Raw genomic sequence first — 23,752 nt, forward strand, 5'->3', positions numbered from 1 at the left:
CGATGGTGCGTAAATGAGTGATGGAGGGGGCAGCATGGAAGAGGATGGAGATGGTGTCCTGTATGGGCACGAGCCTAGAGGTGCTGGTACCGGCACCGCTGCCGCTCCCTCCAACAAGGTATACCACGAGCCCGGTGGTGACGGCTACCCTCAAAATTTGGGGGCAATGGAGACGGCATGGGGGGAGGTGGGGGGCTCCATGGGGGGAACGACCGGTTTGTCCCGGGGAGAATTCATGGCGGGTTCCTGAGTTGGCACAGGGCAGGTATCAGGAGGTTGAGGGACCTGTTTGTAGACAGGAAGTTTGCAAGCCTGGGTGAGCTAGAGGGGAAGTTCGGGAGCGCCTTTAGGTACATGCAGGTAAGGGCGTTTGTCAGGCGGCAGGTGGCGGAGTGTCCTCTGCTTCCGCCGCGTGGGATCCAGGACAGGGTGCTCTCGGGGGTGTGGGTTGGTGAGGGGAGGATTTCGGCAGCGTATCAGGTGATGCAGGAGATGGATGAGGCCTCGGTCGAGGAGCTGAAGGGTAAATGGGAGGAGGTGATGGGTGAGGAGATAGAGGAGGGGACGTGGGCGGACGCCCTGGGGTGGGTGAACTCCTCTTCTTCTTGTGCGAGGCTTGGCCTCATACAGTTTAAGGTGCTGCATAGGGCTCACATGACAGGGACAAGGCTGAGCCGGTTCTTCGGGAGTGAGGACAGGTGTATTAGGTGCTCAGGGAGCCCAGCAAATCATGCCCATATGTTCTGGGCATGCCCAGCGTTGGGAGAATTTTGGAATGGCGTAGCAAGGATGGTGTCAAGGGTGGTAGGATCCAGGGTCAGTCCGGGCTGGGGGCTCGCAATATTTGGGGTTGCAGTGGAGCTGGGCGTGCAGGAGGCGAAAGAGGCCGGCATTCTGGCCTTTGTGTCCCTAGTAGCCCGGTGGAGGATTCTTCTTCAGTGGAAGGATGCGAGGTCCCCAAGCGTGGAGGCCTGGGTCAATGATATGGCAGGGTTTATTAAATTAGAGAAGGTGAAATTTGCTCTGAGGGGATCAGTGCAGGGGTTTTTCAGGAGGTGGCAGCCATTTCTGGATTTCCTGGCAGAACGATAGAAACAGGCCAGCAGCAGCAGCAGCAACCCGGGGGGGGGGGGGGGGGGGGGGGGGAAGAGAGAGAGAGAGGGGGGGGGGGGGTCTTTTCTTTGTTTTGCACCGTAGGGAGTGGCATAGTTGTTCTATGCTAATGGCGGGCGTTAATTTCTTTCTTTCTCTATGTATACACAGGGGGTCGGGGGTTTTGTTGAAGGGGCGGGTGCGTGTTTGTGCGAATGGCGGGTGTTAATTTACCTCTTCCTTTGTGTATGGGGGGGGGGGGGGGGGGGAGTACTGTTTTTTCTGTTCTTTGTAGAATTTTTGTTACTTTTTGTTGTTGATATTTTATGAAAATCTTGAATAAAAATTATTTTTAAAAAAAAGATTGTAGAAGGGAGGGAAGGCAGAAGATAAGTTCGAGTATGGGAGGCCTTGGGAAATAAAAATAAATGTAATCAATCTTCATGTCAACAGGGGGATATGGGGAACAGAGCATCTGTGAAGAACATATGTGCAACTTAATAGGAAGGAGAGGAACCAGCCATGACCGCTGTATTATTAAAACTGTCATGAACCTGCCTGGAGACAGCAATAGACAATATTCAAAGGGACATCACTTGGCATGCATCTCTCCCGGTAACGAGTTTAAAATGGCAGTTTGGATAATAATCAAGTGCAAATAGCTTTTGGAGGAGAAACAGATTATAGGCGATTGGGAAAATCCATGAGATATACATATAATAATGTATAGTCAAGGAACTTAATGGGGACAGACAGCTGACTACACAAGACATAATCAAAGAACAACAAAGGTATCATTGCCCAGACCCTGAAAAGCCAGGAGACACAGTTACCATCTAGCAGTCCCAGAAAGTGGACAGGCCAGTTTCCAGCCACCAAGCCAAGTCTTAGAGCCAAGGCAGTGCAGAAAACCTTTGGAATAGCAGTTTCAAAATATGTTTGCTGGACCAGGAAAAAGACGATTCCCAGATTTCAGTATCATTCCTGTAGTATGTGGTAACTATAGCTGGTTATTCAATTTGAATGTTGTTTGGGGAACACTGGAAGTCTTACAGAGTTCAGGTATTATAGATGTGTTCTATAGAAACGGTGTTTAATAATTCAAACATCTTAAAATTCCATGCGAGTAAAATAGTCCTATTTGCGTGAATCGGTCTTTTCTTTACTTTCATAAATAGTCTTGTCTTTAATAATTGTTACATGACGACTGGGCAATTTATTCTCACTGGGGTTTCGCTGGTCTCCTCGTACCAAAACAAAACTAGACATCTCCATGAACCGGTGTTCCGAGTAGGGATATCCTCGCAATTAACATCAGTGTGCTTAATGACAAAACAGAGACACAAGACAAGGTGAAATAGAGGGAAATGGGTTGATGTGACAGGTGGACCACAGGGGTTTCCAGAGTTTGGGATTTTTGCCACTTCTTTCGCTGGATTTTCAGAAACATGATTGCCCTTCTCAAGGGCAATTAGGGTTGGGCAATAAATGCTGGCTTAGCGAGCAATTTTAAAAATTGGGTTGTACATTTTCTAGGATTTTGAACTAATATTTTCAATGAGCACACAAATGATCTTGCCTCAGCATTGGTTAAACATCTGTTCCATGTTGTGTCACATTACGGCATCAGCGGTCATTGCTACTTCAGAAATCTATTTTGTAGGCCAAATATTGTTTTTAGTAATATTTCAAATCTTTGAAAGCAGGCAAAAGTGATTTTAGGATGGGCTTTTCTAACAATTTGATCTCAAAAGGGCAAAAAAAGATTTCAAATTCAGCAATACTGCAAATCCCTAGATTTTATGTTCAAATGGAGACTGCTACTGAAAGTGAGATTCCATCAAACATGGTTAAAAGGAAATTTGGGAAAAGTGCCACCACGCTACTTTTCTGAACAGTTCCTAATGATTTGGGATGAATTATAAGTCATTATACAGTTATAAAATCAATGGTACCAAACACCTTTTCATCAACTCCAGCAACAGATAACAATAAATAATCTTTAGTGTCACAAGTGTGCTTACATTAACACTGCAATGAAGTTATTGTGAAAAGCTCCTAGTCACCATATTCCGGCACCTGTTCGGTTACACAGAGGGAGAATTCAGAATGTCCAATTCACCTAACAGCACGTCTTTCGGGACTTGTGGGAGGAAACCGGAGCACCCGGAGGAAACCCACGCAGACACGGGGAGAACATGCAGACTCTGCACAGACAGTGACTCAAGCCGGGAATCGAACCTGGGACCCTGGAGCTGTGAAGCAACAGTGCTAACCACTGTGCTACCTTGCTGCCCTCTGGGATTGGGGGGGAGAAAGAAGAGAAAAACACACCTAAAATAATGAAGCTGGGGATGGAAAAGTGTCATACACCAAGCATTGAAAAGCCTTTAAACTAAGCAATGTGTACTGTATGTGCAAAACCATGTGTTGCTTTTGTTGTAATAAGTTGACAGAATCAGTATTTTTCCACCTTTACTCTGGGCATTTGAAGAACAAAGGAGGCGGCTTTGGCATTTTACATATGTTGCAATGGAATTCAAGCAGCACTTCCAACTACCACAGCTAAAGCTACCGCTGAGGAGTTCAATTTCTACTTTTATGTCAAACATCCATCACAGCTTAACTTTTAAAACCCAAATCTATCTGAAAATTGTTTTCTGTTCCATCACCAAAAACAATTATTAGTTTTTTGTTTAATTATTCAAAACAATATGGGAGCGTAAATAAGCCTGGGACTCGCAGGGTATTTCCTCCAAGGGGCCCAGACACTTTGGCTGCAATAGACTTCATAAGCTGTGATTTGTTGGGGAAACCGTATGAAGTCTATTGTGATTAGGATAATCAACTTTATCACAGAATCTTTAAAGTGCAGGAGGACACCATTCAGCCCACAAAGTTTGCACCGACCCTCCAAAAGAGCACCGTATCTATCTCCACGCCCCCACCTTATCCCCATAACCCCACCTAACCTTTTGGACACTAAGGGGTAATTGAGCACGATCAGTCCACCTAACCTGCACATCTTTGGACCGTGGGAGGAAATCCAGGCAGACACAGGGAGAAAGTGCAAACTCCACATAGACAGTCACCCAAGGGTAGAATTGAACCCAGGTCCCTGGCGCTGTGAAGTGCTAGCCACTCTGCCGCCCCTGGTATGTCTCATGCACATTATGCCTTTGTCAAGGACTAGCATTTAATATTGATGAGATGCAGTGTGTTGGAACTAGATTGCATCTCTTCTAATTTCATTTGGATTTAAATTGTATTTCTGCAAGAAGCACATTTACTTGAACAAATGTTTTCTGGACGCACAAAGCAGATGACCTTAAGAAAATTTCTAGAATCAAGATGATGCTGGCCAGTCCGCAAATTACGCCACTTTGAAACTGCAGCATGTTTCATGATGCAAGTAGCAAGTTTCTGTACTGGATCAATGTCCTAGAATTCCCTATCTCGCAACATTGTGAAAGCAACGTCACCACATGGACTTCAAGGGTTCAGGCAGAAGGCCCACACCATCTTCTCAGGGCCACCAGAGAAAACAATAAAAAAAAATTTTTTTTTTGTTTTTTTTAAATTTTAGAGTATCCAATTATTTTTTCCAATTAAGGGGGCAATTTAGCGTGGCCAATCTACCTACTCTGCACATTTTTGGGTTGTGGGGGCGAAACCCATGCAGACACGGGGAGAATGTGCAAACTCCACACGGACAGTGACCCAGAGCCGGGATCGAACCTGGGACCTCAGCGCCGTGAGGCAGCAGTGCTAACCACTGTGCCACCGTGCTGCCCTGAGAAAACAATAAATGTTGACCGTGTCAATGTCACCCACAGTGTAGAATGGTCAGTTATTGTCTTGTCAAATCTTTTGCTAATGCCTGCTCTCAAAAGTAGTTTGCATTTATGATAAGAATCCTGATTCAAGACATGGAGCAGTTTATGTGCACACTTATCTGCATTTACTTTGAATAGTCCAGTTATATATTTTCAATAGGTAACATGAATTGGGCTAAAAGGATCAACTTTGATTTTTGCATGCAAGTTTAACCTTAACTCAAGCACAGTAAATGTTTTTACTTGCAGCAGGATGTAGAATTATGAAAAACTAACGAGTGAAGAAATTAGATTAAAAAAAACCAGACCAGGAATTTCTTTAAAAAATAAAGTTTTTATTCTTATCTTCAGAGAACAAAGGTATACCAGAGCTTTTCAAACCAAATTTTTAAAAAGAGCTTCCAATTGTATGAAAGGAAGTGCAAAGGTTGTTCCTTCCAATGCAGGTGAACAATGTAGATGTAAGTTAATACCGAATAGTGTCTCTCACCATATTTACAGGGATATTGTTCTCTATTTGGAGATCAATTATAATCTCAAAAAGGCTACATTTAGAATTTCAAAAGCTCTGAAAGTTCAGTAACCTGGGCAATGTAGCAGTTGAAGACCCCACGTCATCCTGCTGGCTAACAGGGCAGGTGGCCGTGGGAACCATAAATACAATCGTGGACACCATGGTGAGAGCTGTCATTCCCATATCCTGTTTGTTTTCTTAAACAATCTAAAAGATTTTGTTGCAACTGTTAAATTCATCACGGAGTACGTTATTCAACATGCCAGTATTTAAAACACAATCTCTACAGCAGGGAAGGCGACCATTTCTTGCAAAGCGATGATTTTACTGAATTATAGATGTGTGTTCAACCTGATGACAATGTTACCTCACTCGGTTTATGATCCCTATGCATTTTCTTCCCTTTGTTTCCTGCAACAAGCAAACACTTAAAAAAAAAATATATATAGATTTTTACTGCATCTCAGAGCTGCCAAAACCTCGAAGTCTGTCAGCTACATCGGAGCTGTTGGATTAAGTACTCTGTCTTCGTCTTCACTAGAGGTTATTCTGTCCGATGAGCACAGCTCCAGGAGGACATGAGTTTTTAAAAGGAGTGGGAGCAAAAAGTGAAGGAACAGAGTAAGGAAACAGTTATTAAAAACATGAATTTAAAAAATGGAACTTTGCAGAGAAACCCCTGGAGATCTGGGAGCCTTGGTAGAATGCTGGTCCTTGGCAATGGCGAATGCAATCACAGCAACGGTCATCAACCCAAAATGTTGCTTCTCTCTCCTCAGATGGTGTCTGGCCTGCCGAATGTTTCCAGTATTTTCTGTTTTTTCTCACTTCACAACACTGTTTCCATTTTACTCCAAGTGACTTATTATTGTTCTTTTTCCAAACAATTTCTCCCATTTTTAAGCCAGACAGATCGGTTTTCTTTGGTGGTATAATTTAACACTGAGACAGGTCAAGCACTTTCCACACAGTCCCCATTTAGAAACCGATTTATTCCAGAATCTGTTAAAAATACAAACTTTTTCCCCCTCAAATGCTGTTGGATTCGCTCCTCATTAGGTTAGATAGTTCATTCATATGTCTTCACAATATAAACCCATCAGAGGTGGGAAAACTGGTTGCCTAATTTAAGACAAAAAAAGAAGCTTGAAGGTGTAGAATCGGCATTTAAAACCCATCAAGAATAAGTCCCATCAACTGATTTTGGGGAAATGAGGTGTAAAGCAGATTCCAGTAATTTGCGCACATCAGGGTGGGAGATATATTGGGGCATTTTCCACTTTTGACATGCAGGGTCAGCATTAAGCACACCCAGCTGCAGAGGCAGGGTAGAGCTTCCTCTACTTTGCGCAAAATTCTACTTCAGACATTTCCATTGCCCATGCCAGCTATCAATGCCTCTGCGTACGATTGGTAGTTTAGTACCAACTGGAGCTAGCTCTATCCTGTGGGCCTGCACTACACAAAGAAGGCAAGTTGAGACAGCCCAAACCTATTTCATTCCAGCTATCACAATGGAGACTTTCATTCCATCAGTCGGAGGTGGATTCAAAGCCACATCCAGATGCATATTAACCAGTGATTCATTGCATGTAACATTCCAGATCTGAATCATATTACAACTCGGAAACCTGAGGAACAGGCCAGCTGCTTTCCTGTGGGAAGTGAGGGAATCACAAACATTCCTACACATCTGAGTAGGTTGGCTGCACACAGCAATGTTAGTGTCGGCCAAGCAGCCAGTACTCATAGTGCTGGCATGGGGTTACTTCACAAATAAAACCTTTTTAAAAAAATGGTCCCGTTTCTGGGTTTTGAAAAGAAAAGCTGCTTAACTAAAGAACGAGAAGTGCCTTTTCACATCCTCAGGAAGTCCCAAAGCACTTCACAGCCAGTTTTATTTTGAAGCACAGTCACTTTTTGTAATGTAGGCAAATGCAGCGGACAATTTGCGCACCACAAGGTTCCATAAATAACATAGCAGATTAATAACCAGGAAATCGGAGATTGGAAGAAAGTTGGCTGGGAGGCCTCGAGTCCAGGATCAGGGCTTGAAGTCAACTTTCTGGCTCAAATAAAAAGCAACAACCAATTGAGCAAACTATTAGCTCCGTAAAGCTGGCTATTCACACTATTAGCTCCGTAAAGTTGGCTATTCACCACATGAGAACCTACAAAACCACAACAATGCTTGAAAACATCCTCAATGATCAAACAAAAATAATATTGCTTAGAAATAACATACCAAAACGATTACTTAAAGTGGATTAAACTACGGTATAAACTACTGTTTGAAAATAAATGTTTCAATTAGCATATTATCAAATCTCAAAGTGTTTTGCTTCCAACTTGTGTGGTGGGAGGGGGTGATGGGGAGAAAAGAGGGTCAGGGTGAAAAAAGTAACAAACAAATGTAATATGATTGTTCGGTATGGAATGAATTGTGTGAGAAACTCAAGAGTGACACAGGCTGCTCACTTTCAGAACTGACTATGCTCATTGTGCAAGTTATATTTCTCACGGCTTATGAACATCTTTTTCAAATTGTACAATACAGAATTACACGTTAAATGGGAGAGCTAAAAAGACAGTGGTCGAGATTCTCCGTTAGTGGGCGAGATTCTCCGTTTCTAAGACTAAGTGTTCATGCTGGCGCAGAATTCGTGGATTTTCACAACAGCAAAACTGGTGCCGAACCTGGACCTTTTCAGCGACTGTGGAGGGGCTAGCACCAGCACCATGTGGAACACAATCGATTCCAATGGGAAACGGTGTGGGATTCGCCGGGTCCGTAATTGACAATTGAGAGACTGACAAGCTGCAGCCGCACAGACACATTACAATTCCCACACACACTCACCCCAGCCACGGTGGCACTGGTTGTGCTGTAGCGTGCCCGTACAGCTGATGGGTCGGCTGGGGCCAGAGAGCTCCTGTGGGATACCTGTACAACCCATGGCCTTAAGTTCAAGTAGGCTGTCACTGGCGTGCGCAGCTGCATGGCTGCCTTTCCGGTTGCAGCAATGGTGTTCCGTGCCCATCCACCCCGATCCCACATCCTGGCCATCCCCCGCTACTCCTCCCCAGCCCTGGCAGAAGCCCCCCGGGCAGTTGCACAACTGTCAGCAAACTATGGCGGTGTTGGACACTCTCCGTACCCCCCTCTCTCTCCCTCAGCAGCCACGGCGCCAGTTTCATGATTTTTAAACGCACAAGTGAACTGCGCTGTCGGGAACTCGGCCCATCGGAGGCTGAGAATCGCGGAGCACCCGGAGAATACTGGGTCAGGCCTGCTAATAATATGCAACGGGTGTTTCCTGTACGTGCCTTCCGGACTGCATTGACAATGCTGTCGAGGTGATGGAGAATTGCGATTTGGCGTCAAATCGGCGCCCGCCACAATTTTGGTCGGAACCTATTCTCTGCCCAATCTCATTTCCCAATTTTGGGGTCAGCCAACGGAGAATCCTGCCCAGAATCTGAGTATCTTAATCCTTTTTTAAAAAATTGAATACTTACATTTCAATGAGTACCGCAGGATAAATTACAGAACTACGGGGAAAGAGAGCCCAGAACTGGGCTTAATTGGATAGCTCCACCAAAGTGCCTCCACGGGCTGAATAATGAGCTTCCCTCTGTACTCTTCGATATGATGAAGGAACTAGCTCAGAGCAGTTACTTAGTCTGGCAGTGCCAGCTGGCTGGGTCAACTTCATCAGATAATATGAATCCAGGTGTGCATCAGCAACTGAGTAGGGATTAATGGGTCTTTTTCAAATTGGCAGGCAGTAACCAGTGGGGTACCACAGGGATCGGTGCTGGGACACCAGCTATTAAGACCCCAGTTATTAAGAGCCTGGGGTATGGTATGTATATCTGTTGCAGCAATATTTTAAAAAATCTTGGTTTAACATAAAAAGCAGGTGGCGTGTCTGCAAAAGATGCAATTAGGATGTCGTAAAAGTGAGATAGTCATTCATTTCAACCATGTACTTGTTTACAAAGAGGTGCCTAAGGAAATTTGTTATGATTATTGGAGATTCCCTGGAGAGTAGATAATTTAAGACAGGCTGGATTTTCCTGTCCGCTAGCTGCGTGTTTCTTGGTGGCGTGCTGTTCGCTGGCAACGGGATTCTCTATTCCCGCCACTTGTAAATGGGAATTTCCATGGAAGTCATCCCACGCCACCGGGAACCTGTGGGTAGGGGTGCGCTGCCAGCAGGAATGGAGAATCCCAACGGCAGGAGAATTCCAGCCAGAGTTTGGACTTAGGTAAGCAGGTCATGGAATCTGAGTGGGATAGAGATTATGTAATTTATGGGGGGGAGCCATGTCTATAGCAAGCAGTTTTGGCTGTAGGATTTTCTAGTTTGACAAAGACAGAAAGATCTGCAGGCTGTTCATGAAAGGGTCTCTCTCTCACCCCCCAAGTACTCTTTCCAAGAAAGCTGTACACAAGAGTACAAGTATCCTTATATTTGCTAACTTTATTTGCCAGTGGCTTTTGACCTGGGCTTTGCTTAATTGGGGATAGCGAAGGTACAAGTTAGTAGTTAAAGCGTTTCCATTAGGGTGGCATGGTGGCGCAGTGGTGCCTACGGAGCTGAGGACCCAGGTTTGATCCCGGCCCGGGACACTGTCCATGTGGAGTTTGCACGTTTTCCCCGTGTCTGTGAGGGTCTCACCCCCACAACCCAAAGATCTGCAGGTTAGGTGGATTGGCCACGCTAAATTGCTCCTTGATTGGAAAAAAGAATTGGGTACTCTAAATTTATAAAAAACTGTTTCCTTTTAAGAATTGTTTAACTGTTAATTGAAAATCTATTTTCTATGATGTCAATGTGGTTACTCTAGTGATAATCATAGTTTGTTTTAGTATAAAAGATCCCCATTTGTCAGTGGAATCACTCCAAGAGCGAAGTATCCTTTCCTCACAGTTTACAAATTGAAACATTGTTGAGGTTTCTCATCTGGTCTCCCAATATAAATTGGGGTCTGGTCCAGTGCTGTAATATGGGAAAGGGAATATTTTCCATTTTGGGCAATCCGCATCAGCACTAACAACTAACATTTTTCTAGAGAACAGAAAGATAGCTTGAAGAGTTTACAAAGGAGGTAAAAAAAAGAAGAGATTTTGACTGGGGGAGGACGAGGACTGTTGAAAGCCAAGTAGGGCATGGCAAGATGGGAAGTACTGGAGGAGAAACTTGCAGAGGGCAAGGAAATGATAACTAAAAACACAACTCAACAGTGACACAGAGAATGTTAAGGAATGGGTTAAGAAACATTCCAATTAGATGGCTCATTGATCCAATAATTGGCATTGATATGTAAAACGCCTACAGCTTGCCTTGGGAGCATGTGATGTGATGATAGAGTTTGGTGCTGAGTGTGTTCAAAGGAAAAATAAAGGTGTTTGGGAAAAGGAGCAGAACTCTTGACTCTTACTCAACAGCAGCCACAGGCTAACAGAGAATTGGTTGATGGCAAAGGAGCAGAGGTAAAGTGGAGGCTCTGGCGTCTTGTATAGCATGATTCACAGAATAAATGACTCCGAACCACAAAAGCAACCCCCTCCTTGACCAGCATGACATTTTTCAATTTCTCGCATCATCTGTCTTGTGGTCTCAGATTGCCAATTAATACTGAATTCGGGACAGCTTTGAACTGTGGGCCCATGTCACCCAGGAACCACATTCACCTCATGTAGGATTGCCGCAGCTAGCAAACACGGATTTCATCTCATCAATCTGGGCCAGAGGGAAAAACCAGTATCCACCCTGTTTCCCAACAGTTTGATTTTTCAAGGCTGAAGTTTGGTACAATACACTAATATTTTGATACGGATAAAATCTTAGGATGTTAACTTAAAGCAATGAAACACTGTCACATGAAAGAAAATAAATTAAAACGGTACTTTACTTTTTGGGCTATTCTGCACCTCTCCTTCTGGCTCTGGTACTTTCCAGTCCATCTTTCTACCTTTCTCATATAGACCTTTTAGTATTTTCCGGAACTCGTCCACATCTATACCGTGTTTGGTCAATTTCAGGTACTTGCGATAGAGCTGCAGCGCTGTCCGAGCATCCTCTATACTGTCATGCGTTTCACCCTGAATCTTGAGTTCTGTCAGAGAAGTGAAACAGTACAAGATGTTAATCAGCCTCACCAGATTTAAATAAATACTCCTCTTCAATCTCTCCTGGCTCTCAACATCCTTCATAAAACGTGTGCTGCTGAGAATTGGACTCAATACCCCAGCAGAGGTCCAACCAATATTTAGAAAGGTTTGGAAGGACTTTCTCACTGCTCAACATCAGCGCCTCACATAATTTTCTTACCCAATTTCCCCTCTCCATTCCTCCAAGCACCAACTCCTTGCTAGGCTCTGCCATCAGTTCCCATTAATCAAGTCGTCATTTTTCACATGAGCCGAAATGGCCAATATCAGCAGACTATTTTACGGTGGAGAACATCACAGCAGAGCTTGATCCTGTCCTGTCTCTCGAGTACAAATCTTCCCTAAATGTGCACATTCCAAGATGGAATGCTGGCCTTTGATCAGGAATTGGAACTCTGGCTGCTTTCTTTCTTAATACACCAGGTGCATCAGGGCCAATTGTAGTTCTCCCATTTCTCACCCAGTTGAGATAGCTAACACAGCAGGCCAAGAAGAAGACCTTCAAGGTCAAAAGGGCTTAGCTCCAGGGCAGCACGGTGGCACAGTGGGTTAGCACTGCTGCCTCACAGCGCAGAGGTCCCAGGTTCGATCCCGGCTCTGGGTCACTGTCCGTGTGGAGTTTGCACATTCTCCCCATGTTTGCGTGGGTTTCGCCCCCACAGCCCAAAGATGTGTAGGGTAGGTGGATTGGCCACATTAAATTGCCCCTTAATTGGAAAAAATGAATTGGGTACTCTAAATTTATAAAAAAGGGCTCAGCTATTACAAAGCAGTCAGCAAAATCAGAGCCTGAACCAGGTAAAACATTGTTTTTAAAAAAAATCTAAGTTTAATTGAAATTTTTGAAAAATGTACAACAACAGAACAATAATAATAATAACAATAATAAACACCCCCCGGCACCCATAACAACGCATATATCGAACCCCCCACCCCCCCCAAACCCAATAAACAACAAAATAAATTAACAATAAATTAAATTAACATAAACAATGCCCCCCCTTCCCCCCCGGGTTGCTGCTGCTGCTGACCTAGTTCCCTATCGTTGAGCCAGAAAGTCGAGGAAAGGCTGCCACCTCCTAAAGAACCCTTGTACCGACCCCCTCAGTGTGAATTTGACCTTCTCCAGCTTAATGAATCCCGCCATGTCATTGATCCAGGTCTCCATGCTTGGGGGGTCTCGCATCTTTCCATTGCAACAAGATCCTCCGCCGGGCTACTAGGGATGCAAAGGCCAAAACACCGGCCTCTTTCACCTCCTGCACTCCCGGCTCCACCCCAACCCCAAATATCGCGAGTCCCCAGCCTGGTTTGACCCTGGATCCTACCACCCTCGACACCGTCCTTGCTACCCCCTTCCAGAATTCCCCCAGTGCCGGGCATGCCCAAAACATATAGGCATGGTTCGCTGGGCTCCCCGAACACCTAATGCACCTGTCCTCACCCCCAAAAAACCTGCTCATCCTCGTCCCGGACATATGAGCCCTGTGCAGTACCTTGAACTGGATGAGACTAAGCCTCGCACATGAAGAGGAGGAGTTCACCCTCTCCAGGGCGTTCGCCCATGTCCCCTCCTCAATCTGCTCCCCCAGCTCCACTAGCTCCACTTCCCACTTAGCCTTCAGCTCCTCTACCGACGCCTCCTCCACCTCCTGCATCACCTGGTAGATGTCAGACACCTTCCCATCCCCGACCCACACCCCCGAAAGCACCCTATCCCTTACCCCCCGCGGGGGCAGCAAAGGGAACCCCTCCACCTGCCGCCTAGCAAACGCCTTGACCTGAAGGTACCTGAACATATTCCTCGGGGGGAGCTCAAACTTCTCCTCCAGCTCACCCAGGCTCGCAAACCTCCCGTCAATGAACAGGTCTCCCAACTTCCTTATGCCCGCCCTGTGCCACCCCAGGAACCCGCCATCCATGTTCCCTGGGACAAACCAGTGGTTCCCCCGCAGCGGGGCCTCCACCGAGCCCCCCACTTCCCTCCTGTGTCGCCTCCACTGCCCCCAAATTTTGAGGGCAGCCGCCACCACCGGGCTCGTAGTGTAGGTAAAACATTGTTAAGTATAATTTCCCCATGTGTGCTTCATGGAATGGGAGAATAAATTTCATGCAATTACAGAGATCTCAATGCTGGCAGAAATCTCATCAATACACAGGTATCTTATAATTCACAGCAAGCAATGAACCGTGACCGACTACTAGGGCATTTGGAATTGTGCACATCAGCTGACATTAACAAAAGTTAAAAATCTTAAACTGCAACCAATACAAACCTAGAAAATACCATGCAAGAAAACGCAACGAAATCATCCTCTTCCGAGGCATGTGAAACAAATACACCGTGTCTATCACCTGCTCCTTTGGAATCTGAAGATAGAAAGGGGGAAAGAGGTAATTAGTCTAAAACTGAAAAGTTATAAAACCAACTCACCGAACATTTCCTTGAGCTGAAGCAGCATTCACATCTATGCCACACTGAACTGATGCGGTGAAATATTTCTGAAACTTGCCTTTTTACTCCTGAAATCACACGTTAACCTGGTAATGGCAACCTGTTAGAACAGTCTTCGCTCAGGCCAGAAATTCATACCGTTTGTTTCCTCAATCGTCACTTGCACCAGTGATTTTTGAAGATTCTGATTATTGCAAAATTAATGCAAATTTGGCTGCTAATCTCTACAGGATATACTGCAGCCAGCCTGCATCACATGGAACTGACATTACAGACAGCAAATCTATCAAAGAGATCAAGACAGCTTTCTGCCAGATCATGTTCCGCAGAATAAAGCCAGTTAGGGCTCATTTTCAAATAGATAAGCTGGCGGGGAACTTAAGACATAGGAGCAGAATTAGGCAACTCGGCCCATTGAGTCTGCTCCACCATTCAATCATGGCTGATATTTTCTCATCCCCATTCTCCAGCCTTCTCCCCATAACCCCTGATCCCCTTATTGATCAAGAACCTATCTATCCTGTCTTAAAGACACTCAGTGAATTGGCCTCCACAGCCTTCTGCGGCAAAGAGTTCCACAGATTCACCACCCTCTGGCTGAAGAAATTCCTCCTCATCTCTGTTTTAAAGGATCGTCCCTTTAGTCTGTGATGGTGTCCTCTGCTTCTAGTTTTTCCGACAAGTGGAACATCCTCTCCACGTCCACCCTATCCCGGCCTCGCAGTATCCTGTAAGTTTCAATAAGATCCCCCCTCATCCTTCTAAACTCCAATGAGTACAGACCCAGAGTCCTCAACCGTACCTCGTACGACAAACTCTTCATTCTAGGGATCATTCTTGTGAACCTCCTCTGGACCCTTTCCAAGGCCAGCACATTCTTCCTTAGATACGGGGCCCAAAACTGCTCACAATACTCCAAATGGGGTCTGAGCAGAGCCTTATACAGCCTCAGAAGTACCTCCCTGATCGAGCCCTCTCAACATGAATGCTACCATTGCATTTGCCTTCTTAACTGCCGACTGAACCTGCACATTAAACTTGAGAACCGTGAACAAGGACACCCAAGTCCCTTACAGTTATCCTTAGCAACTATAGGCCAGCGTAGGTTAGAAGTCAGGGATCCTGCTTCCAACTATTATTCAATGATCCTTGCAGGAAGTACCAGTCAAGATTAGCCTCATTTTCCGATCTACCCTCCAATCAATTAGGTTGTGAACATTTATGAAAAATGACAACTTGAAGAATAAGGGTAGGGAATCTAATATAGGAGTAGTTAGGAGTTAGGGCGGGGAAGTTGGGTATGTTACTGTGGGTTTTTGCATGCGTTGGACCGCTCTGTTGTTTAGAATGTTCAAATTATAAATGCCTCAGTAAAATATTTTCTAAAAAAAAATGACAACTTGTATCATGTCAGCTAACCTCCTGAACTTCATCCCAACAGGAGCCAGCACCTTCAAAGGAGACAGGAAGGGAGAGCGGCATGTTGCGCAGTGGTTAGCACTGCTGCCTCACGGCACCAAGGTCCCAGATTCGAATCCCGGCCCTGGGTCACTGTCCCTGTGGAGTTTGCACATTCTCCTCGTGTCTGCGTGGGTTTCGCCCCCACAACCCAAAGATGTGCAGGGTGGGTGGATTGGCCACGCTAAATTGCCCCTTAATTGGAAAAAAAATAATTGGGTACTTTAAATTAAAAAAAAAAGAGACAGGAAGGGATAAAAATACCCCTCCAGTAAGAGCAACAATAATACTTAGTGGTGCATCAAAAAAAAAACAGCCAGTGAATCCAGCTTAAATAACTCCAGTCTTGGAGTTATTGTAGTCTAGTGTTTCTGGTTCTGGACTCGCAACCCAGAAGTCATGAATTCAAATCCCAACATGGCAAGATGTAAAACGGAATTCAATAAATCTGGCAATTTATGCATCAGTACCAGAAAATGGCCACAAAAGCTGCCAGATTAAGGGAAACTCAATATCCTCCAGGGAACAGCAGCTCCCACACCGGCCTGCGTGTAACTCCACGTAGTTGACTTTTAAAACCCTCAGGGCAACTAGGATTGGGCAATAAATTCCAACTACCTTGATGGAAACAAAGTTGCATTAATTAGTGATTCGGTAGTGATTTGATTGGTTAGAACACATGTAGTGAGCAGTTCTGGGCACCCTACCTTAGGAAGGATATATTGGCCTTGAACAAAGTACAGCATAGATTTACCAGAATGATACCTGGACTGGTAATGGCAATAATTATTGATAATCCATGAAGGGCCATAGGCATCTAGAACATAGAACATAGAACGATACAGCGCAGTACAGGCCCTTCGGCCCTCGATGTTGCACCGACATGGAAAAAAAACTAAAGGCCATCCAACCTATACTATGCCCTTATCATCCATATGCTTATCCAATAAATTTTTTTATGCCCTCAATGTTGGCGAGTTCACTACTGTTGCAGGTAGGGCATTCCACGGCCTCACCACTCTTTGCGTAAAAAACCCACCTCTGACCTCTATCCTATATCTATTACCCCTCAATTTAAGGCTATGTCCCCTCGTGCTAGCCACCTTCATCCGCGGGAGAAGGCTCTCGCTGTCCACCCTATCTAACCCTCTGATCATTTTGTATGCCTCTATTAAGTCACCTCTTAACCTTCTTCTCTCTAACGAAAACAACCTCAAGTCCATCAGCCTTTCCTCATAAGATTTTCCCTCCATACCAAGCAACATCCTGGTAAATCTCCTCTGCACCCGTTCCAAAGCTTCCACGTCCTTCCTATAATGAGGCGACCAGAACTGTACGCAATACTCCAAATGCGGCCGTACTAGAGTTTTGTACAACTGCAACATGACCTCATGGCTCCGGAACTCAATCCCTCTCCCAATAAAGGCCAACACATCATAGGCCTTCTTCACAACCCTATCAACCTGGGTGGCAACTTTCAGGGATCTATGTACATGGACACCGAGATCCCTCTGCTCATCCACACTATCAAGAATTTTACCATTAGCCAAATATTCCGCATTCCTGTTATTCTTTCCAAAGTGAATCACCTCACACTTCTCCACATTAAACTCCATTTGCCACCTCTCAGCCCAGCTCTGCAGCTTATCTATGTCCCTCTGTAACCTGCAACATCCTTCCGCACTGTCTACAACTCCACCGACTTTAGTGTCGTCTGCAAATTTACTCACCCATCCTTCTGCGCCCTCCTCTAGGTCATTTATAAAAATGACAAACAGCAACGGCCCCAGAACAGATCCTTGTGGTACGCCACTCGTAACTGAACTCCATTCTGAACATTTCCCATCAACTACCACTCTCTGTCTTCTTTCAACTAGCCAATTTCTGATCCACATCTCTAAATCACCCTCAATCCCCAGCCTCCGTATTTTCTGCAATAGCCGACCGTGGGGAACCTTATCAAACGCTTTACTGAAATCCATATACACCACATCAACTGCTCTACCCTCGTCTACCTGTTCAGTCACCTTCTCAAAGAACTCGATAAGGTTTGTGAGGCATGACCTACCCTTCACAAAACCATGCTGACTATCCCTAATCATATTATTTCTATCTAGATGATTATAAATCGTGTCTTTTATAATCCTCTCCAAGACCTTACCCACCACAGACGTTAGGCTCACCGGCCTATAGTTACCGGGGTTATCTCTACTCCCCTTCTTGAACAAAGGGACCACATTTGCTATCCTCCAGTCCTCTGGCACTATTCCTGTAGCCAATGATGACCTAAAAATCAAAGCCAAAGGCTCAGCAATCTCTTCCCTGGCTTCCCAGAGAATCCTAGGATAAATCCCATCTGGCCCCGGGGACTTATCTATTTTCACCTTGTCCAGAATTGCCAACACTTCTTCCCTACGCACCTCAATGCCATCTATTCTAATAGCCTGGGTCTCAGCATTCTCCTCCACAATATTATCTTTTTCTTGAGTGAATACTGACGAAAAGTATTCATTTAGTATCTCGCTTATCTCCTCAGCCTCCACACACAACTTCCCACCACTGTCCTTGACTGGTGTCTCCTCTATGTTAGAGGAGTGGTTATATAGCAGAGGGACACCATTCCCCATCAATGGGGGTATAAAGCAAGGGGCGGGTCTCTATGAGGTACCACAGCCGGTTCGAGGATTGAACCCGCATCATTGATGTCAGTCTGCACCACACTCTAGTCATCTGAACTAACAACTACCCCTCACCCACCTGGACTCCTAGTGTTAAATTACAAGGAGAAATGACAGAAACTAGGGTTGGAACTTAAGATGATTAAGGAGTGATTTGCTCAAAGTTATCAAGATACTAAGGGGAACAGATAGATAGGAACTACTTCCGCTGGTTGTGGAGTCAAGGACGAGAGGGCATAATCAAAAAAATTATAGTCAGACCTTTCCGTGAAGTAAATTTAGGAAACACTTCTACACACAAGGGTGGTAAAGTTTTGAACTCTCTTTCAATTGTTGCCAGGTCAATTGTTAATTTTGAATCAGAGATTGATAGACTCTGGTTAGCCAAAGGTATTATGGGGCAAAGTTGGGTATATGGAGTAAGGTTACAGATAAACCATGACCTCACTGAATGGGGAAACAGGCTCGAGGATCTAAATTGCATCCTCCTGTTTCTATGATTCCATAAATAGTCCCATTGAATATCTCCTGCCAAAAACAATGCAGCTCATACCAAAACCCAACTAACTTCCAGATTTGGGACTGACGTCAGTTGAGTTTGCCCTAAAAATCACCCCTAGTATTTACAGATCTTCCTGGAGAAGATTAAACGGGCACAGATGGTGGTCTTCCTTCGAATATATAACTCTAACCTATTAGGCGGCAACATAGCACAGTGGTTAGCACTGTTGCTTCATAGCGCTAGGGTCCCGGGTTCGATTCCTGGCTTGGGTCACTGTCTGTGCGGAGTCTGCACGTTCTCCCCGTGTCTGTGTGGGTTTCCTCTGGGCCGTGACAATATTGCCAATTACTAAACTAATGTATCTTAAGCACTTATTTTTATACCTTTGCAGTTTTTCTCTTTTGGTGCTGGCAGATCTGTCGTTTTTCCAGCGTTCGCATTAAAAAAAAACTTTTGCGGATATAATGCAGCAAAGCAGAAAGAATTCATCAAGGATCAGCTCTAGTTTTGCCATCATTTAGAAAGGACTGGCACTGGTTAAACCCAAAATCTCTGGATGCCATGTAGCAATGTATTAGCAAGCTTCACTGTACAGTTGAACAAACTGACAAATGATAACAGGGGAGCACCAACTTATGATCACAAAAACTAAATAAATTACACAAAAAAAAAATGTGGAATTCTCTGCCCCAAACAGTGGTTAAAGTAAAAGAGAATGAGATAGTTGCGAGAAATAGAGAATATGGGTTGAAAGAAAAAGCAGAATAGACTACGGTGGTTTGTGGAGGAAAAAATGTCAGTACAGAACCGATGGGCTGAGTGGCTAGTTTTTGTGCTGTGATTCAAGTGCTTTTTAAAAATTATCTCGGGTTCCTCCCACCCCAAGAATAAGTATCTATAAGAAAACAGCCTGTATTGAAATGAAATACATTATTTCCTCACTGAATGGCTCTGCCTTTAACATTGTTTTCTCTCTTTGGTAGCACCATAAAGATGGGGCCAGCTGCCAACATGGCAAGATTTGATGGAAAACAGTCAAAGTGTCCACCAGTACAGGATGTCATTACAGCTGGTTTATCTTAAAAGTATTCTGTTTAAGAACAAAGAATGTTTTAAACCGACCATAAGATTTATAACTCGGAAGTCCTTCTGCAGCCCGTGGCCCACAAACTTCACTCCAACATCAATAAGGAATCTCAGTTTCAGGTATGTCGACTTCAAGGTGGTTAGGTGCTTGGATGAAATTTTGGCATCAAGGTCCCCAGGTTTGATTCCAGAATACTGAGTCAGGTAGTCCACAACCTATTTTCAAAAAGACAAACTTGCGGAATAAGCACACAAGATCATTTTCAGATAAAAGACTGAAATAGGGCAAGCAATGGTAATAGGGATTCTATACTTAGGGGAACAGACAAGCCTTTCTGCAGCTGCGGGTTCAGGATGGTGTGTTGCATTCCTGGTGTCAGGGTTAAGGATGTCACCGAGAAGCTGCAGAGCACCTCGAGGGGGGGGTGGGTAAACAACCAGAGGTCATGGTCCATATCGATGCCAACAACAGCTTCAACTGCATAAAATCCATTACATTTCTACCTCTCTCCAGCTCTGAAGGAGAGTCATATGGACTCGAAACTTTAGCTTGATTTCTCTCTCTCTCTCCACAGATGCTGCTAGACCTGTTCAGTTTTCCCAGCATTTTCTGCAATGAGATTTACTGTACTTTTTTAAAAATAAATTTAGAGTACCCAATTCATTTTTTCCAATTAAGGGGCAATTTAGCGTGTCCAATCCACCTACCCGGCACATCTTTGGGCTGTGGGGGTGAGGAGGAATTTCTTCAATAATAATAAAAACAGAAAATGCTGGAAAAACTGGGCTGGCCGCATCTGTGCAGAGAGAAACAGGGATAACATTTTGAGTCCATATGTTACCCTGTGAAACTGTTTCTCTCTCCACAGATGCTGCCAGACCTGCGGGTTTTCCCAGCATTTTCTGTTTATATTTCAGATTTCCAGCATCTGCAGTATTTGGCTTTTATTTTAGTGAGGAATTTAGAGTGGTGAATCCTTGGAATTCTCAACCCCATAAGGCTGTGCAGGCTCAGTCATTGGGAACGTTCCAAGTAGAGTTTGATGATGTTCATTGTATCTGGACATCTCAGGGATACAGGGATAGTGTAGGAAGATGGCATTGAGATATCGGATCAGCCATGATCTAGTCGAATGGTGGTGCAGGCTTAAAGGCACTAAATGGCCTACTCCTGCTCCCATATAAGTCACCAGGACTGGATCAGATGCATCCAAGGATACTGCGAGGAGGGTGAACACTGCGGAGGTACCAGCCATTCTCCAATTCTTAGTTGCAGGGGTAGTGCCAGAGGATTTCAGAATGGAAAATGTTACATCCTTGGTCAAGAAAGGATGGGGGGATAAGCCCAGCAACTACAGGCAAATTAGTCGAACTTTAGTGGTGGGAAAACTTTAGAAAAAAGATCTGGGACAAAAGTAAAAATCACTTGTCAAATGTAAAATGTATTTGCTTTGTTTGGCCCCTTGTTCTGCACTGTAACCAATCACTGTTTGTCAATGTACCATTTGTCAATGTTCTCTGTTGATTATTCCTTTTGTCCACTATGTACGTACTGTGTACGTTCCTCAGCCGCAGAAAAATACTTTTCACTGTACTTCGGTACATGTGACAATAAATCAAATTAAATCATGTAAAGCCAGCATAAATGTTTTGACGGTGGATCTTATTAATCTAACTTGATTGAGTTTCTAAAATGAGGTAACAGCTTGAGTTGATGAAGGTAATATGGTTGATGGAATTTAGAATTTCATAGAATTTACAGTTCAGAAGGAGGCCATTCGGCCCATCGAGTCTGCACCGGCCCTTGGAAAGAGCACCCTACTTTAAAAAAAATTTTTTAAAAAAGAGTACCCAATTATTTTTTTCCAATTAAGGGGCAATTTAGCGTGGCCAATCCACCTACCCTGCACATCTTTTGGGTTGTGGGGGTGAAACCCATGCAGACACGGGTAGAATGTGCAAACTCCTCACAGACAGTGACCCAGAGCCGGGATTCAAACCCGGGTCCTCAGCGCCGTAGGCAGCAATGCTAACCACTGTGCCACCGTGCTGCCCTAAGAGCACCCTACTTAAGCCCACATCTCCATCCTATCCCTTTAACCCAGTAACCCCACCTCACATTTTTGACACTAAAGGCAATTTATCATAGCCAATCCACCTAACCTGCACATCTTTGGACTGTGGTAGGAAACAGGAGCACCCAGAGGAAACCCACACACACATGGGGAGAGCGTGCAGACTCCACAGAGACAGTGACCAAAGCCTGGAGTTGAACCTGGGACCCTGGGTCTGTGAAGCAACTGTGCTAACCACTGTGCTACCGTGCTGCCCCTTGACGTGGTGTATATATGCGTCTAAAAGGCATTTGCTGACAAGCCTGCTATAAGTCACTTTATCAAAAGCCCATGAAATAAAAGGGACAGAGGCAGATGGATATGAAGTTGGATGACTGACAGCAAACTGATAATAGTGGTAAATTGTTGTTTTTCAGACCGGAGGAAGGTATTTAATGGGGTCCCCTAGAGGTCGGTATACGGACCACTGCCTTTCTTGATCTACATTAATGATGCGGATGTCAATGTACAAGGCACAAGTTTGAAGAGGACAGAGATAGACTTCAAGAGTGGTGGAATGGATGAACATATGGTAGATAAAATTTAATGCAGAGATGTAGCAAGTGATCTACTTTGGGAGGAAGAACAAGAAGAGGCAACAAAAAAATAAAGGACACAAGTCCAAAAGGGGTGCAGGAGTGGGGGAATCTGTGGATATATGTGCACAAATCATTGAAGGAAGCAGTGCAGGTTGGGAAAGTGGTTTATAAGGCCTATTGGATGCTGGGTTTTATAAACGCAGGGAATCCTCACTCTTTGTGGTTGCACTCCTGAAAACCACAACTCTTAAATGAATCATTGGCTTTACCACTGATTTCTATGGAAAGTCCAGGCCTGATGGTGGGGGGTGGATGTAATGCGACATGAATCCAAGATCCCGGTTGAGGCCGCACTCATGCGTGCGGAACTTAGCTATAAGTTTTTGCTCGGCAATTCTGCGTTGTCGCGTGTCCTGAAGACCGCCTTGGAGAACGCTTACCTGGAGATCAGAGGCTGAATGCCCTTGACTGCTGAAGTGTTCCCCGACTGGAAGGGAACATTCCTGCCTGGTGGTTGTTGCACGATGCCCGTTCATTCATTGTCGCAGTGTCTCGCCAATGTACCACGCTTCGGGACATCCTTTCCTGCAGCGTATGGGGTAGACAACGTTGGCAGAGTCGCACGAGTATGTACCGCGTACCTGGTGGGTGGTGTTACCACGTGTAATGGTGGTATCCAAGTCGATGATCTGGCACGTCTTGCAGAGATTGCCCTGGCAGGGTTGTGTGGTGTCGTGTTCGCTGTTCTGAAGGCTGGGTAATTTGCTGCAAACAATGGTTTGTTTGAGGTTGCGCGGTTGTTTGAAGGCCAGTAGTGGGTGTGTGGGGATGACCTTGGCAAGATGTTCATCTTCATTGATGATGTGTTGAAGGCTGCGAAGATGATGTCGTAACTTCTCCGCCCCAGGAAAGTACTGGACGACGAAGGGTACTCTGTCAGTGGTGTCCCGTGTTTGTCTTCTGAGGAGGTTGGTGTGGTTTTTTGCTGTGGCGCGTTGGAACTGTCGATCGATGAGTCGAGCGCCATATCCCGTTCGTACGAGAGCATCTTTCAGCATCTGTAGGTGTCGGTTACGCTCCTCCTCGTCTGAGAAGATCCTGTGTATACGGAGGGCTTGTCCATAGGGGACAACTTCTTTAATGTGTTTCGGGTGAAAGCTGGAGAAGTGGAGCATCGTGAGGTTGTCTGTGGGCTTGCGGTGAAGCGAAGTACTGAGGTGGCCATCCTTGATGGAGGTGAGCGTGTCCAAGAATGCAACAGAATTTGGAGAATAGTCCATGGTGAGTCTGATGGTGG

The 23,752-nt window shown here is 44.9% G+C and overlaps 1 protein-coding gene across 3 annotated transcripts in view; it reads right to left on the bottom strand.

Annotated features, from left to right (window-relative positions):
* Positions 1-23,752, bottom strand: part of pan2 (poly(A) specific ribonuclease subunit PAN2) — a 186,947-nt gene that overhangs the window by 75,758 nt on the left and 87,437 nt on the right. For 2 of the 3 annotated variants that reach the window (XR_005458974.1, XR_005458973.1), the window contains 3 exons: positions 19,839-20,018; positions 13,900-13,993; positions 11,365-11,568 (listed from right to left, as the gene is read on the bottom strand). Coding sequence is in view for 1 of the 3 variants with exons in the window: in XM_038786521.1 (XP_038642449.1) it covers positions 6,542-6,564; positions 11,365-11,568; positions 13,900-13,993; positions 19,839-20,018 (501 nt within the window). In the remaining 2 variants the exon portion in view is untranslated. Of the gene's footprint in view, positions 1-5,242; positions 6,565-11,364; positions 11,569-13,899; positions 13,994-19,838; positions 20,019-23,752 lie in introns of those variants that run through there. The other variant, XM_038786521.1, reaches the window with a different exon arrangement.

Source organism: Scyliorhinus canicula, chromosome 28, assembly GCF_902713615.1.
Source record: "Scyliorhinus canicula chromosome 28, sScyCan1.1, whole genome shotgun sequence".
NCBI classification, from domain to species: Eukaryota; Metazoa; Chordata; class Chondrichthyes; order Carcharhiniformes; family Scyliorhinidae; genus Scyliorhinus; species Scyliorhinus canicula.